At 60.6% G+C, this 16861-nt stretch overlaps 1 protein-coding gene across 6 annotated transcripts; it reads left to right on the top strand.

The window, feature by feature from the left end:
- Window positions 1–3303: 3303 nt before the first annotated feature.
- CLPTM1L (CLPTM1 like) lies at window positions 3304–16110 on the top strand. Of its 6 annotated transcripts, none has more exons than XM_067730324.1 (18): window positions 3304–3642; window positions 4030–4130; window positions 5107–5296; window positions 6780–6928; window positions 8011–8089; window positions 8376–8493; window positions 8703–8797; window positions 9269–9353; window positions 10255–10358; window positions 11264–11329; window positions 12280–12330; window positions 13068–13150; window positions 13601–13635; window positions 14158–14175; window positions 14256–14300; window positions 14718–14802; window positions 14995–15110; window positions 15612–16110. In XM_067730324.1, exons 1-18 carry the CDS (start codon window positions 3481–3483, stop codon window positions 15638–15640), a joined length of 1611 nt encoding a protein of 536 aa, XP_067586425.1. In that variant the 5' UTR covers window positions 3304–3480; the 3' UTR covers window positions 15641–16110. The 6 variants fall into 6 exon arrangements, with proteins under 6 accessions (XP_067586425.1, XP_067586420.1, XP_067586421.1 ...); XM_067730319.1 differs by having other exon boundaries at window positions 3307–3642; window positions 14120–14175; XM_067730320.1 differs by having other exon boundaries at window positions 3308–3642; window positions 6783–6928; window positions 14120–14175.
- Window positions 16111–16861: the final 751 nt, after the last annotated feature.

The raw sequence follows: 16861 nt of genomic DNA, 5'->3' as shown, positions 1-16861 counted from the left end.
CTTAGTGAAAATCTTTCCAAAAAGTGAAGGCAAATTAAAAAGAGTCTCATACAAGCAATAGTTGAGAGAATTTACCACCAGCAGATTGGCAGAACAAGAAATGCTAACGGAAGTTACTGAGGCTAAAGGAATAAACACCAGCTAGAAGCCAGCATATGTACACGAGAGCCAAGAGCACAGGTGTATGTACAGAAACAAAATGTATCTTTGCTCATTTTAAATTTACTTAAAATATAGTTGAATGTTTAAAGCAAAAACAACAATGGACTCAATGGCGTACCTGGAAGTGAGGGGGTACGGAGGAGGTTTCTCCCCCCGATGGCAGCCCCCTCCCTTATCCTGGAAACCTGGGTCTGTGGACTCCATCCAAGGCTGTCCATAGTCATTCATCCTCAGGGGCGTGGTGAGTAGTTCTTGGGCCCAAAAAATAAAATAAAAACTTGGGATCATACCGGGAGTCCACTCCACTTGGGAATTACCATGAATGAAGTAAAGAAAGGCCTTTGGGCGGTGGGGGCGCTCCATGCAGCCCTGGGCGCAGCAGCTGCTTCCCTCTTTCTCCAGGTGACCCCACGCCGTGAGGAAACAGCGCAGAGCACCCGGCTGTGACGGCCTGAGTGGTGTGTGTGAGCACTGGGGTTCTGATCTCACACAGCACCCGGGGCTGACATTTGAGGGGCCCTGAGAATAAGCCTCACTCTGGAGGAAAGGGATTAGCATTCGAGGGACCCCAACCAAATGCCCACCCTCAACAGTAAGTTCTCCAGATATCACCTACAAACCAGCACCAGGAGGGCCGCTCAGAAACAGGAGAGCTGTTATGAGGAACTTTCCAACACTGAGTATTTTTTGTGGGTGGGAAAGAGAACCCCGTGGGAGCCACATCCTCACCAAGAGGGCTGGGCATCGGACACAGGGCGTGACCTGGAGTCTGGAAGCTGTGTGGGCCCCAAGCTCCCACACACCAAGGCCTTTTCATAGTTCCTGGACGCACAAACAGCGGGACACCCAGCTCTGCGGGACGGCTCTCCTCCCTGCAGAACAATAACCAGCTGCACCTGGAACAGAGTTCAAACTGGATCAAAGCTCAGTCTGCAAGATTGGGAGAGGGATGTGAAGCTGCATCCTAGAGCCCCCCCACTGAAGGCCGGCTGTATCCTGGCCTCTGGATGCCATGAGATGCCCTGCCCTGGGTACTGCACCCATCCCCTTGTAGGCTCACAAAACTGGAGGTGGCCTTTGTTCCCTGCAGACTAAGAGGCCTATAGCATGCCTTCCTCCGCTGCACAGTAGAGCACCAAGGGCAAAGCCGCAGGGTGTAGGGCAGCCCATCCCTGAAGGTGCTCCCCAAGTGTGGCAGGAGCACAGCGCACGACAGCTGAGGGCAAAGGGCTGGCAAGCCTGCTACGGAGGATGGATTTTATACTCAGGGTGACAGGAGTCAGCAAAGGGTTTCCAACAGGAGGGCAGGTGTGCTGAACAGGGAGCAGGCGGAAGGGGAAGGTGGAGACGGGGGTCCAGCTACATGCTATTCCAATGGCGGAAGCCAACATGGCCACAAGAAGATGCTACAGGGGAGGGTGAGTACGTGAGGGTGCAAGAGGCAGGGAAAAGTCTCCGATGCCCCTAAGTCTCTGACCCATATCCCAGGGGGGTGACCCAGAGCCACCGCTGCACTCCGCCCCTGATGCCTTGCTCCTGGGAGGCCTCCATCCCTCCACCGTCTCGGCAGCAGCAAATCACTCTCCCATCTACTCAGCGAGCCCCCACCCCCTTCTCTGAAGCCCTGAGCAATTTATTGGGTCTTTAACAGCATCTACTGTTTCTATAAACGCTTAGCAATGTTTTTGATTGTGAGACAGAAGGAAAAGAGAAGTGGATGTGAATGCAAATGAGGATGGCGCATTCTCCATCACAGAGGGCCGGCCACTGGGCATGGGAGGCTCCAATGAATCAAAGGTCCTGATTCCACGGACTCTTTAATGCAAACAGGAAGAGCACGTGCCCTTCCAGGAGCCAACTGGGCAGCTTTCAACAGCCTGGACAGGGGGAATGAGTTCCCTCACTCCCTGGAGCCCCAGCTGAGCTCTCCCTCTAGCGGGCGGGGGGGTTGGCCCTAAGGGGAGCTACTGAGGATCCGGTCCAGCCCTCAGCAGCCTCGGCTCCTGGGAGGCACTGGAGGGTGATTTAAAAGAAAAAAAGAAAAAAGAAAAAAAAACTGTTCACATATTGAGATATAGGGAAGTCGTTCTGGCTTATATATGAATTAACTTGAATTTGATGCTAACTAAAATAGCCTGTTTGTGGCCTATCAGACATACATTGTACATCTGCTTTAATTATTAGAAAAAAAGGACACATTGACCAGAAGTAAAGAATGTCCACGTTAAAAAAAAAGATTAAATGGCGCTCTTCCTGGGACGCCAATGCTGGTCCTCCTTTGATAAGAAGCCCTTCCCAGGCGCCAAGGCCATACTGATTCGCTGTTTACGTGCTGATCTGTTCTCTTTATTAAAACCTTGAAGAAATGTTATCTGACTTGTTTAATGTTCTTTGTTCTGACGAAATATAAAACTGTGCCGAAAATCATGCTTATCCGGAGCAGTTTCTCGGGGAAACCTGGTAAGCGGGCTTCTGGGCTAGTCCTCAGCTTGGCTCAAATAAAACTCTTTTCTATTGTTATAGATTGTTTATCGATTACTTTCGTTGACAAGGGCCTCGGCCCTTCATTTAGAAATGCTGTGTTTTTCTTCAAAGGCGCCCCTCTGGGGGTTCATATTTAAAGACGACGGAAATCAACACGAAAGGGTCGCTGACTTTAGTGAGTCTATTTCTTTTCTCTTCCATTTTTCACGTTGACATAACGCCAGACTCAGAAAGGCTGAGAACAGCGCACACCCCCGCCGCGTCTCAGGCCCGGCTCCTCCGCGTTCACACGCCGCCCCGCCGTTTGGCCCGGGTGCGAGGGTCCCTCCCGCTTCTCCGGTGGTGGCGGCGTTGGAGAGCCCTGCGCCCCGGCCCTCCCGATGCCCTCGCCCCATAGGTGCCCTGGGACCCGCCGAATTGCCAGCGCCCGGACCCCGCGGGGTACGCCGGGAGGACGGCGCAGGCGGGTGACGATAGCGTCGCGCCAGCCACGCAGGCGTGCGCGCGTGCGCGGCGGCGGCAGGACTACGCTTCCCAGGGGGCCGCGCGGCGCGCCCACTTCCGGCGGGCGGCGCGGGCCCGGAAGCGGCGCACCGGCGAATCCCGCAGCGACAGGTCGGCGGCGGCGGCGGCGGCGGCGGCGGCGGGAGCATGCGGGGCGGCTGGCGGCCCGCGGCGCGCAGCGCGTTCTTTCCCCGGTGGTGGCGGCGGCGCGCAGCGGCTCTCGCGTGAGCGGCGGCGGCCGGAGCGGCCGGCAGGGTGCCGGAAGGGCGGGCGGCGGGGCCCGCGGCTGCGAGGCGGGCCGGGCCGGGCGGCGGCGGCGGCGGCGGCGCCATGTGGAGCGGCCGCAGCTCCTTCACCAGCCTGGTCGTGGGCGTGTTCGTGGTGTACGTGGTGCACACCTGCTGGGTCATGTATGGCATCGTCTACACCCGCCCGTGCGCCGGCGACGGCAACTGCATCCAGCCCTACCTGGCGCGGAGGCCCAAGCTGCAGGTGAGCGCCGGCCTTCGCACCTGACCTCTGATCTCGGGCTGGGCGGGGCCGGGCCCTTCGCACCTGAACCTGACCGGGTCTGGGCAGAGTCCTCTCCTCCCCGCTCCCGAATCCTAAAGCTCCTGACCCCGCACGCTGGCCCCCGTGCCCCTCTTCACCCCATCACATGGCGTCCAGAGTCCCTGTACCCCTGCCCCGTTCATCAGGCAGCCACACACTTTAGCAGGTTGTTCCTTTGCAGCAGGCGCGTCCCGGAACGTCCTGTCACCGGGCGGAGTTGTGTCCCTTGCGGAGTTAAGATGCACCTTTCCCTGTGTGGCTGGTCAGGTCTCTGTGTGCTTTCTGCCAGGGGCCTTGCCCAGCTGACTTTCTTGACGTCCTTTCCAGCTCAGCGTGTACACCGCCACACGGTCCAACCTGGGTGCCGAGAACAACGTGGACCTGGTCTTGAACGTGGAGGACTTTGACGTGGAGTCCAAATTTGAAAGGTATGGTTGTGGACAGGGTGACAGGCAGGCATCATTGACGTTGAGATTGTTGACAGGTCAGCGTTCTGCACGTGAGGAGGGTACCACGGAGAAGCAGCGTCACCAGCCATCTCGTGCACGGTAGAACGTTTTCATTGCAGGTGTGTGTGATACGCACACAAGCAAACTTTTTTACTTGAAAGTAGCAGACGCCGAGTTTGTCCTTTAGGAAGTAGCTTACCCAGCGTCTGACAGCTGTGGGATACGGTGCGGCCCTGGGGAGCTTCCAGAGGAGTGGGGATTATGGTGGGGACTACGTGGGGAACAGAGCTTACACACGCAGTTTCCCACAGAAAACAACTTGTGTTTTCCTGGCAGAAGTGGTTCAGTTATGTCGTCTAGAAGGGAAAAGGGAAGGGGACGGAGGAAAGAATTCGGCAGAAAATCGTAATTAAGTGAAATGTAACTTTGCAACAGAGCAAGCAATATAAACGTTGACGTCTGTAGAGTGGCTTTTTGAAGCTGTATTTAAGCTATGGTTTTAGTTTCTTAAATTCTAGCAAGTTTAATTTTAAAGATCATGTGTTTGTCACAAGTTCTCCTCTTCCCTCTTGGCTGTCTGGGAGGCGTCAGAGTGAGCACCGGGGTGCGTGGTGTCTTGCGGGATACACATCCTCTTGCCGCTGCGGGGGCGGGGCAGGGGGCGGGGCCCACACGTTTGGTGTTGGCCCCCTTAGCCTGTGACCTCAGCGCCCGGAATGCAGGCCTTTCAGCTTTTGGGCAGCTGCCGTGCTTGCAGGGCATGGTCCATAAATGTGCGCACGCAGGACTTCAGGAACGTCCAGGTCGCTGGGTCTCGTTTTTAGTATTTCTCAGCTAAAATCAGTTGGTCTGAGTTTGAAACAACATTTTTCATGGAAATATTTGCATAGTCTCCATTCTGTGCACACACAACGTAATGTGTACGTGATTGAAATCATCATTTGTTTTGTTGCAGGACAGTCAATGTTTCTGTTCCAAAGAAAACCAGGAACAACGGGACGCTGTATGCCTACATCTTTGTCCATCACGCCGGCGTCCTGCCCTGGCACGACGGGAAGCAGGTGCACCTGGTGAGCCCGCTGACCACCTACATGGTCCCCAAACCGGAAGAGGTGAACCTGCTCACTGGGGAATCTGCCACACAGGTGAGCGGTGCCGGCTGAAGGAAACCTGCTGACCCCCTTGTAGTTCACACACACGTGTCTGCACGTACGGTTTGCATCTGGCGCTGGACTGACTGCTGGGAAGTGAAGCGATCAGATGTTACTGGCACATACATTTTCAGCTCAGTAACTTCTCATGGGTTTGCAGATAAGTTTATGTCGAATTAGTGACGTGCAGTTTAAGTAGTTCAGTGATTTTTGTTTTTTATTTTTTCTGGCTGTGCCGTGTGGCATGCGGGATCTTAGTTCCCCAACCAGGGGTCGAACCCGTGCCCCTTGTAGTGGAAGCGTGGAGTCTTAACCACTGGATCGCCAGGGAAGCCTGTTCAGTGACTTTCTTTACCCAGATGCCTTCTCAGGCCACAGGACCTCTCAGCCCCCAGAGAGCGTGTGTGCACCCCAATGGGTCCAGGGCAGCCCCTTCTGCAGAGCTCAGCTGCAGTCAGAACTTAGAGTTGGGAGACACTGCACTGTGTGTAGGACAGGACAACGCTTGAATATTTATTCTAAGGATATAACTCAAAATTATGAAAAAGGTGTGTGTGCAAATTGTATTTTGTACACCCATAGAAAGCTGTACGTACAGGGAAAGGCTGGAGATCACATACGCGGTCATTACCGCAGTGGAGGGTGGGACGGAGCGATCCTGGTATTTGGGTCCACGTTGAATGCAAGGGAAGTCATCCACGCCAGGGGCGGCAGCTTTCCAGGATGTGTCTGCAGCTGTCTCGTGTGTGTCCTTGGAGAGACCCCTCAGTTCTGTTTCCCTGGGGACCGCACGACACTGCCTCGTGGGCCTTTCTGGGGTGCCAGGCGGTGGTGTGAAGGGTGGAAGGAGTCTCTGGAACTTACAGGTGCTGAATAAACGTTAGCTGTCGCTAACGTTTTTAGTGTAACTGTTAGTGCTAAATTGTAGCTTTAGGGAGGAGATGAATGTTAATAGAACGACACGGTTCACAGAGCTTCTCAGTTAGATCTGAAATCAAGATTTCCTTGGCGGGCAGAGTTTGTTTCTGAGTTCAGTAGCTTTAGGCTTGTTCCCTAGACATGGAAATGCCCCTTTCCAGACAGCGGGGTGGAGCTGGTTTAGAGGCGGCTCCCTTCAGCCTCCTTGCAGAGGGCGGGGCTCTCAGCTCCAGCACCTCTGCAAATGTGCCGGAGCCTCGTCCTTCTCGGAATCCCTGCTCCGGACAAGGGCCCGAAACAGGAGGCAGTGCGATCCAGGACCCCGTGGTGCGAAACAGCACACCCTTGTCTTCTGTTGCGAGAAGGAAGCGCGGGAATGAGAGTCGGGGAGCTGGCAGCCGTGGGTCCTCCCATATGCTCCGCTGGCCCTTCTTACGGTTGTGCTCTCGGCTCGTGGGCTGTTCCCAGGTGACAGTGCCAGCACCCTGCTGCCTCAGCCCCCCCGGGCCCCTCCCGCTCCAGCCTTGGTCTTTTCCTCTAAGTCAGTCCTTACGTGTAGCAGCAGATCGAGGCTGAGAAGAGGCCAGCGAGTGCCCTGGACGAACCCGTGTCTCACTGGAGACCAAGGCTGACCCTGAACGTGATGGTGGATGACTTTGTCTTTGACGGGGCCTCCCTGCCCGCCGATGTGCATCGGTACATGAAGATGTAAGTGCTGCTGGTCTGGCCGCTGAGCTGAGGCCCGGACGGTGGGAAGGCCACCGTAGTTCACATTCACCTGCCCAGCTTTGCGCATCGCTCGTTCACTCCCTGAGCGGACGGCAAAGGGGTGACCTGGTGGGTGGCGGGTGGAGGGATGGAGGCCGGCCAGAATCCTAAAGCAGATGGGCCGTGCCCACATTCCTGAGCCCTCTCTGTGACGAGGGGCCTGGGGTGCTTCCTGGAGCGCCCCAGCCTGTCCCTGCTCCCCGGGTGTCTTGCTGATCACGGCTGCCGCCAGGATATGGAGGGGAAACGATGACACGGCAGGCAGTCATCTTGCCCTTTGCTCTTGGCAGAAGCTGGAAGGGAAAGTGGAGAGCCTTGATGAGACCCTATTCCTCTGCACCGTGCACGGGAGGTTTTGTCGTGTCTGCGTCCTGTTAGCTCTGACTCGATTACCTTTGCTTAAAATTGATTATTAGGTTGTTCTGTTCCCATCACTTGCTATCGTAAGCAAGACTGTTAGAGTGACTGACTTAGATTATCCTGTGTCTCTACACTTCAGGGAGCCCCCCTGTGAGATCACAGCCTGTCACTGGGTCGTCACATAGCACCTAGAAATGGCTCTGCTCAGAATTGTTTCCTTCTTCAGTTTCCAGTGGGTCCTGTGGTGGTGTCATGAGGTTTTCCCTTTTGTAAAACTAAAATCTAATTTCTGAACACATGATCCATTCACACGGTTGAGTGTGAAAGGCACAGAAGGATCATGGGGTGAAAGCCAGGCGTGGAGGGTCGATGGGTATTGGCTTCTCACCACGTCGCGGGCTGCCCCGTGTCAACGCACACGCAGCCCCTTGCTTCCCCTCGCGTCCTGAGTGGTGTCCCACTGTGCGCATGGTCCCCACCTCCTCCTGGTGGCAGCTCTGCAGGGGAAGAACGTAGTTCGTGGCGCCCCTGCTGCCCTGGGGAGGCGTGTCCTGGGACTCTTGTGACCAGAAGCCACTGAAGATGCGGGGGAGTGAGCTCTGTGAGGTCACCCTGGGGGCCCGGGAGCTCGCTGCAGCCTTGAAACGGCTCCAATCCCCCAGGATCCGGCTGGGGAAGACGGTGCACTACCTGCCCATCCTGTTCATCGATCAGCTCAGCAGCCGGGTCAAGGACCTCACGGTGAGTAGCCAGGGCTCCCTCGGGCCTGTGCGTGGCTCGGCCGCTCGGGCGGGCCCCCAGCTCCTGCCCAGGAGGCGCCAGCGCCCGGGGCTGTGGTCACGAGAGACGCGCAGGGCCCGGGTGGTGGGCGGGAGGTCAGGGTGCCAGGGCTTCCTGGGGGAGGCGCCCTGCCGGGGCCGCGAAGACAGCTGGGGCCCCACAGGGGGAGAGGGCAGGGGAGACGCGGCCTTGGGTCCGGGCGGAGCGGCATGCGTGGGGCTGGGCTCTGACAGCGCGCTCCCCGCAGGTCATCAACCGCTCCACCACCGAGCTGCCCCTCACCGTGTCCTACGACAAGATCTCGCTGGGGCGGCTGCGCTTCTGGATCCACATGCAGGACGCTGTGTTCTCACTGCAGCAGTTCGGTGAGGCCGCTGGGCGGGTGCCCCGGGTTCAGGGCTCAGTCCAGCCCGGGAGCCCCGGAGCCCGGCTTCCATTCCGCCTGTGCGATCGTCCCCCTTGAAAGGGCACGTGTGGCCCGCGGAGCTCTTCCTGCTGATGAGGGGTAGCCCGGCCAGGGCTCTGGTGTGGGGTTGGCGTCGTCCGTCTCACGCAGGGTCTCGGTCCTTTGCAGGGTTTTCAGAGAAGGACGCTGACGAAGTGAAAGGGATTTTCGTCGACACCAACTTGTATTTCTTAGCGCTGACCTTCTTCGTGGCCGCGTTCCACGTGAGTGGTCCCGGGCCCTCAGCGGGGCCTGCCCCCCACCCCGCTCGGGAGAGGGTCTGCACCTCGGGCGCTGACCAGCTGAAGGACCTGGGGCTTCATCTGCTGCTTTTGGAAGCTGTTTTGAAAACAAATCCAAAACCAGTGAGATCAACGACTGACTTTGTAAAACAAGCGTTTGCTCGTGGGAGGTATGGCGTGGCAGTTCAGAGAGTGACGGATCAGCCCTGCCGGCAGAACCCCCGTTACACACCGCGGCTGGGGGCTCGGGGGCAGGGGCAGGGCTGAGGCCGCGAGGCACCGGCGCCAAGCTGCAGCCGGTCCCCAGGGCCTGGGAACTGGCCGCCAGTGGAGCCGGATCTTCCAGAGCTGCGCTGGGAGACACGGGTGTTACTGAACGGCCAGCATCTGAGGTCGGGCCCGGGCTTGTCTACACAGGTTGAGGGGCTCATCGCTGTCCCGTTTTCTTTCCAGCTGCTTTTTGATTTCCTAGCGTTTAAAAATGATATCAGCTTCTGGAAGAAAAAGAAGAGCATGACCGGAATGTCCACCAAAGCAGGTAGGTGCTCTGAGAACTGCCCCCGCCCTCGGGGCCTGTCCCGCCGCCGCTGATGCAGGCGGGGGATAAAGCTCGTCTGGAAACCTACAGTTTGCGATCGCCCGTGGCTCTCGTTCGGGAGGGGCTTTTAGATGCCCTGTGGCAGCAGCCCGGGAGGGTGCTATGTCCGCTGTCGTGGTGAGCGCCACGGAAGCCTGGGAGCACGGAGGGCAGGCGACACGGGTGCCGGTGCTCAGCGCCCGTCTGTGTCGGTTCACAGTCTTGCTTGTCTCCCGAGCTGGGTCTCCAGCAAGAGACGGTTCTTTTCCTCCTGCGGAAGTGACACCCGAGTGGGTGCTCTGGGATGCTGGGTGGCCCCCGAGGCCAGAGTCCGTGTCTCGAGGTCTTCTGTCATGACCTCTGGCTTCCTTGGGGGGAGGGTCCCCCGCTGAGCCCTCCTGCGCCCTCCCCTGGCCTTTTCAGCCTGTGGCACGAGCGGGGCTTGTGGGTCCCGGGGCCTGAGCTCCCGGCAGGGAGCTCCCTACTGGGAGTGTCTCCACGGCTGCGGCATCTCCTAAAGCACAACCTGAAAGGACAAAGTGCAGCTTTTAAAGGACAGACGCAGGCTCCGCAGGGCCCGTGTGAAAGCAGGAGAGCCTGGGATTAGAGTGCGGGATCCCGTCAGGAACCAGTGTTCTTAGCACGCCTCCTGTGCCTTTTGTGTCTGTAAGTGTAACTTACACACGTTCACCTGCTGAGGTTGCCTTCTGCTGGGGCCGTAGCCTTTTGTAATCGTTTTGCATTTCCCGTCGCCGCCTGTGGTCCACGGTTCCTTTGTAGTGGACAAAGGGGCAGAAGCGGTCAGGGTGCTGGTGCGTGGGGGGCCGCTCCCCGGGCCTCAGCACAGCCCGTTTCTCCCCAGTGCTCTGGCGCTGCTTCAGCACCGTGGTCATCTTCCTGTTCCTGCTGGACGAGCGGACGAGCCTGCTGGTGCTGGTTCCTGCAGGCATCGGGGCTGCCATCGAGGTGAGCTGCCCTCCGGGCCGCCGGGCTGAGCGCCGTGTCTGTGGTTCCGGTGCCCAAGCGCTCGGCGCAGTCGGGACCCGCGTCACTGCCGAAGAAGTGGCTGCCGGCGCGGCAGCAGGGCGAGGGCGTGGCTGCCGCGGCTCCTCGGGCAGAGCTGCCGATGCCTCCACGTTCCTCGTGGCCCGGAAGCTTCAGCTTGGCCCGTCTGTCCACGGGACTTGCTAACACGGTGGCTGAAGCCCGTGCAGCTCTCGCTGCGCTGGACGCCGTGCGGAGCAGAACGTGTGATGCAGGGGCGGTGGGGGGGGCGGCAGGCCCCTGGCGCCACCCTGACCGGGACCCTCAGCTGTGGTCGTATTCCAGCGCCCCTGCCAGTGGGCACTGGCTCACACGGCTGTCGGCTTGGGGACGGCGCTGGCACCGCCCATCAAGGAAGTGCTGGCAGGACCCCCTGTGGGCACTAGTCACTGTGCGGAACCGACCTCACGGCCGTGGTGCAGGTCCCACTTAAGGGAGGGTCCTGGAGAGACCCAGCCACAGCAGGGCGTGGGGCTTGGGGTGCCCCAGGGAGCAGAAAGAAGGTGCCAGGGCGAGTCTGGGGACAGGCGGAGTGGGGCGCCAGTGCAGATGGGCTGGGCGGGGGGACGGCCCGACCGGCGCCACCTCAGTGGCCCCGGGGAGGGGCCCAGGTCCACGTGGGCACACTGGGTGTGGGCTGGAGACCGGGGGCCGTCCCGGGGCGTCCCCGCCGGCAAGGTGAGGAACAGCGCGTAGCTGAAGGGTCGGGCTGGGCTGGGGCGCGAGGGGCCCGAGCGGCCGGTGCCCTGGTCAGTCACCGTCCGAGGAGTGGGTCCTGGCTTCTCCCCGGTCCTGGAGCCTGAAGTGTGGACTTTTCAACTTCTCAGCTGTGGAAAGTGAAAAAGGCCTTGAAGGTGACCGTCATCTGGAGAGGCCTGAGGCCCGCATTTCAGGTAGGGACCCAGCCGCACCCTCTCGGGGATGTGTCATCTCCTGCGGCTTCTCCCAGCCCACCTTCTTCGGGTTTCGGCCGGTCTGCTCGTGCAGGCTGACTGCTGATGCACTTCCTAGCTGCGTCCTGGTGAGATGCAGGTCACCGTGAGGGCCGGTGATCGTCACGTGCTCATGTTGCTGACCTTCCGACCCCAGGGGCAGCTTGTCACCTGCAGACCGGCAGGGAGGTGCAGGGGCGTCTCGGGGCGAGTGGGCGGGTCACCGCACCTCTCCGGGGCTCTCTGATGTGCCCGGGGTCCCCAGGCGTAGGCCCAGCACCAGCACGCTGAGCATCACGTCCACCTCCGTGACCGGACAGGACGTGGTCGGCCAGGCTCAGGGGTGGCCCTCCCCACTCCTGCAGGGGGCGATGCCTCCACATGACAGCACAGTTCCTAGCCTCCCTGACAGCTGCCGTCTGCTGTGCACTTCCCTGGGCAGATTCGGGCGGGGGCTCGGGCGTCACTGAGGTTTACGGGCGGGCAGCTCACTCTGCTTTCTGTGACAGGCCTTGGGGTTTACGGCACTCCAGGTTTCCAGGTCAAGGGCAGGGCACTCGGAGACGGGATGCGGCTTCTCTTGATCTGAGTCAGCCCAGGGAACCCGCTTTGCTTTAAGAGCAGTGTCTTCACTGCAAAACTCAATGGAACTGGGAACAGGAAGCAGCGCGAGGAGCGCCGCACAGGCTCACGGGCCTGCTTCCGCCTCGCGTCCCACACGGTGTGGCTCGCGGGTTGGGGCCATCGGGTCTTCTGCACCCCCGGCTCTGAAGCGGGGGCACTGCCACGCCTGGGCCGAGGGTTCGTGCCTCTCAGCCTGCCGCCCTGTCCCTCCTTGCGTGGCGGCCCAGCTGAGCGCAGACGCCTGCCTGGGCCGCGGTTTAACGCGGCTGCACTGAATTTCCTTGCAGTTCGGCACTTACAGTGAATCTGAAAGGCAGACGGAGGAGTATGACACTCAGGTGAGCGGCGACCTGGGGCATGCATGCCTGCCTGGAGCCAAGACCCCCAGGGAGCCTGCCTGCCTGCGGTTCCTGACCCGGGAGGGAGGCCGGGGGCTCCTCTCTTTCCCAGCCCCTGCGGGCGCCCGTGCTCAGTCCTGTACCACCGGGAGATATCTTATTTCCGGTGGTCAGCTGTGGGGCTGCGAGCTGAGCCTCTGTCCCTGAGACGTGGTGACCCCACAGGCTCTGCGTCCTAGGCCATCGGACTCCCCCTGCCGAGGGGAACTGTGGTTTTCAGTTTGATGTGATACACGTTTCCCGAGCAGGGATGATTTTATTTTCTGGCTTAATGGGCATCAGCTGCATCCCAGTTTTTATTGGGTTTTTGATAAAGTTCAAATCAGAATTAAGGGTGACACACCGCGTTAGTTGGAAGGCAGCCCTAACTCGGAGTTCTGGGAGCATCTCCTCAGAGTTCTTTCCAGGATGTGGCGTCATTTCTCTGCCCTGGGTCGGTCTGTCAGCTTGGCTGTGTTTCACGGGCCAGTATTGTTACTGTTACCTGTGCCGTGCGGTCTTCGTGGTGGACGTTCTGTGGGGTTTGCACAGATGCTCACTGACACACATCCTCCACACAGACTGGCTTCGCTGCCCTAAACGTTCTGGGTGTTTGCCCCGTTGTCTGTGAGTTCCGTCCAGGAAGTTTCTGCAGGTTTGATGGTGGACTCCCACCGGACGTTTTCTGTCCCCCGTAGGCCATGAAGTACTTGTCGTACCTCCTTTACCCTCTCTGCATCGGGGGCGCCGTCTATTCTCTGCTGAATGTCAGATATAAGAGGTAGGACGTCGCCTTTGCTGCTCTTCAGCTGGGGCTCAGGGTCACTGGCTGGGCCAGCAGTGGGGCCGGCACTGGGACGCCCCTCGGCCGCAGGCCTGGGCCTGCCCCGCTGCTGGCCCTGCGCGGCCCTCCCTGGCCCTTGCGGGGTCGGGAATGCTCACGGGCGCAGGCCTCGGGCTTGAGCACACTGCCCGGGGCCACAGGGGCCGAGGCGCCCACGGGCGTCCGTGGCCCCGTCTCACTGACAGTCGTGAAGGAAAGTCGGTAGGCGCCAAGTCTCTGCCCTCACCTCGGCGGGGGCCCCTGGGAAGCCGCTCCCCGCGCGGGTCGCCCCTGGCCAGCCCGCGGGTCCCGGGACCGGGGAGCAGAGCGTGGGCGCGTGGGGCTCGGCGGTTAGCAGACTAGCGCCGGGGCCTGCGGCCTCCGCCATCACCCGCCCCTCCCTTCCAGCTGGTACTCCTGGTTGGTCAGCAGCTTCGTCAACGGTGAGTCCTGGGTCTCCCGTCTCAGAGGCAGCGTTCACAGCGGTCGCTTTGTCCCGCCGCTGCGTGGCCCGGTGCGCCGAGAGGTCCCCGTCAGGCCCCGCCCTGCCCCGTGTTCTCTCTGGGCCCTGCGGGACTGGCCGTGGGCGGTGTGCTCTCCGTGGAATGGTTGGGTGCGGGCAGTGAACCCGCTGTCTTAGGGCACGCTGGAGCCCCAGCCCCCAGCCCTGTGTCCTGGGAGGAGCGCCCGCCCACTAGGCTCGTCCTGACCGCGCGGCCGCTCTGCAGGCGGACGGGGCCGGGCTCGCAGGCTGCCGCGTTCACCGGGCGTGGGCAGGGGCGCTGTCTCACAGCCCCGCGGGCGGGAGGCAGGTGGTTCACCGCAGGACGGTGCTCCCGGGCGTGGGGGGTCAGGTGGTCCTGAAGCCCGGCGGGAGCGGCCGCAGGCCCGAGACGGCACGCCTCCACGCCGCGTCTGTCTCCTCAGGGGTCTACGCCTTTGGCTTCCTCTTCATGCTGCCCCAGCTCTTCGTGAACTACAAGGTAAGACGCGTGCCCGCGTCCCCGTGCCGCCCCCCGCGTCCCCGTGCCGCCGCTGACGCGCTCCGTCCCCCCGTCCCCAGATGAAGTCGGTGGCTCACCTGCCCTGGAAGGCTTTCACCTACAAGGTCAGTGCCTCGCCTGCTCAGGGCCCTCGGGGACTTGCCGCCAGGCTGGGCCATGCCTCAGGAGGCCCCTCTGCGGAGGAGCGCCGGGGGCTCCTTTAAGACACAGGGTGCCCTGCGGCGGCTCTGAAAGGCCAGGCTTCTCTGTCACAGCAGCACAAGGGGTTCTCCGAGTTAGAGCCGTGCTGCTGCTCACCGACACGAATCAGAGAGCAGGCAGACGCCCTTGACACGGTGGCCAGCGTCTGGGGTGCTGGGTCCGTGTCCACCCAGACGGCGCGTCCAGTTTCCCGGGGCCGGGCTGGCCGAGGGCTGTCTTAGCGCGTCATGGCCTGTCCCACACACACAGGTGGGTTGGCTGTGAACTAGAGCGAGCGGCTTTGGGGCGGGGCAATGGTTAGAACATGCTTCTGCCTTCAGAACCGGTTGGCCGTTCTCGGGCAGGCCGGCACCGTGATAGCCAGGCTCCCAGGTGGTGCTCCTGGGTCCCGCGTGCGGAGAGCAGGTGGGACGCTGGGCCTTGGAGTCTGTGCAGGGGGGTACCCTGGGCGTCAGCCCCTCCCGCCCCGGCTGGCTCCCGCTTCGCGGGGTGGCCCTGAGGTCACTGGGCGGCGCGAGCGCAGGGGCGTGGCCGTGTGCCTGGGTGGTCCGGGTGGGTGCTGGGGCCCTGTCCCACGGCCCCGCCCGCCCGCCATAGGCCTTCAACACCTTCATCGACGACGTGTTCGCCTTCGTCATCACCATGCCCACCTCCCACCGGCTGGCCTGCTTCAGGGACGACGTGGTGTTTCTCGTGTACCTGTACCAGCGATGGTGAGTGCCGGCCTGCGGCGCTGCTGCCCCAGTGGACTCGCTCGGGCCGCAGACCCACGCCTGGTCCTGCGGGGAGAGATTGGTGGGTGGTGGCTGGCGCCTGGCGCCTGGGTGCCGGAGCGCCGCTTCTGTCTGATTTGATCGCCCCTCGAGCACACGGCTCTCGTGCGGCATGAGGGTCGCTCGCAGCTGCTGTAGCGGAGTCCGGCGGAGGAGCTGCCTCAGCCCCTGTGCTGCGCAGCGGGGGCCCGGGGTCAGGTCCCCTGTGGACGCATCCCAGCCCTGCCTCTCCTTGGGCATCCCTGTCCTCGTCCTCTCATCGGCCTCAAGGGCAGAGCTCTGGCCTGACCGTCACGAGAACACCGGGAGGGCACGGGGCAAACCCACACGCGCCTCTCCCGTGGTGAGCCGACCGTCCGGGTCTTGGCCATCGAGCGCCCAGGACACGCGCACGCATCTGTCCAAACCAGCTGGCGTGACGCACGCGTGGTCTCGTTGCAGGCTTTATCCCGTGGATAAGAGCAGAGTGAACGAGTTCGGGGAGTCCTACGAGGGGAATCCCCAGCGGAAACCCCACGAAGACTGAGCCCGACCCTGGCTGCTCGCAGCCACGCAGAGGCTTTGGTGGAACTTCCTGACATCACGCCCCCTGCGTTGCCAAAACCCTGAACGTCCCTCACGTCCCCGGGTTCCGTCACGCTGTGTCCGACGGGAGCTGGCAGCACTGCCGCCGCTGCCCGCGTGGACGTCTGTCCGGTCACCGTGGCTGCGGGAGCGTCCGGCGCTGGCGGGGGCTGCGCTGTCACTGCCCTGCCCCCACCCGGGGGAGTTCGTCTCGGGGTCTGTAAACAGTCCTTGAGGGGATATCAGACGCCTTTTTGAATCCATTCCGTGCAGACTCTGGGATCAAACGGCTTTTTTCCTTTTTGTTTAAAATTTGACTATTTTAAGGCTTAATGTATGTATGTTTCTATTTTAAAATAAATTTCTCTGGCTGTAACACTTTTTTTGATCTGGCATAACATGTAAGGTTTCAGATGCTGCATTTACCCCATTCCCAGAAATGAACGTGTGATGTGGTTTTTCTCTATGTTTGTTAAAAGGAGCAAATTTAAAGAACCTCTCAGGCCAGGACTGTTCTTAAAATGCCTGCGTCTGGTATTGAAGCCGATGTCGGCGCACCCTGAGGGGTCAGGTGGATGGGGTTTCGCTAGAGAAACGCCCTGGGTAGCGCAGAGGGAGAAACAGGGCAGGGAGGCGTCTTCACTGACGGAACAGGGAAGGGCGAGATCTGGAGGGTGACGGGGTCGAGTCACGCTCAGTGAGGTTAGCTCCGGAGAGCCAGCCCTCACCGGGTGTGGGCACATGAGCACACACAGGAGGCCTGTACGTACGTCAGCATCTCAGCCCCTGTGCCTGGCTCTGAATCCAGTCGTTCTCATCGATGGGATCATTCCTCGGCGATGTCTACACTGGCAGCCTGTGGCCTCCGGAAGTTCATCAAAGGGCCCGTCCCTAGGCAGAACATGGAGCCGAGGCGGCTGGGCACTGGCTGGTGTCTGGAGGCGGCTCTCAGGGTCAGGGCTGTGTGTCCTTCCCACGAGTCCTCACAAAGCCGGACCGAGAACTGCATGCAGAGGCCAGCGGGCAGCATGCACCCCCCGTGTTTTAGAAGAGAAGCTGCTGACTTAGAATTCTTTACCCACTGCACGTATGTCTCAGGATACATTTTAAAACGGGAGTTACAGACA

The sequence above is a fragment of the Pseudorca crassidens genome, chromosome 3 (assembly GCF_039906515.1).
Source record: "Pseudorca crassidens isolate mPseCra1 chromosome 3, mPseCra1.hap1, whole genome shotgun sequence".
Taxonomy (NCBI): Eukaryota; Metazoa; Chordata; class Mammalia; order Artiodactyla; family Delphinidae; genus Pseudorca; species Pseudorca crassidens.
Note: the sequence above shows the minus strand (reverse complement) of the source record. Positions and strands in the feature narration are given on the sequence as shown.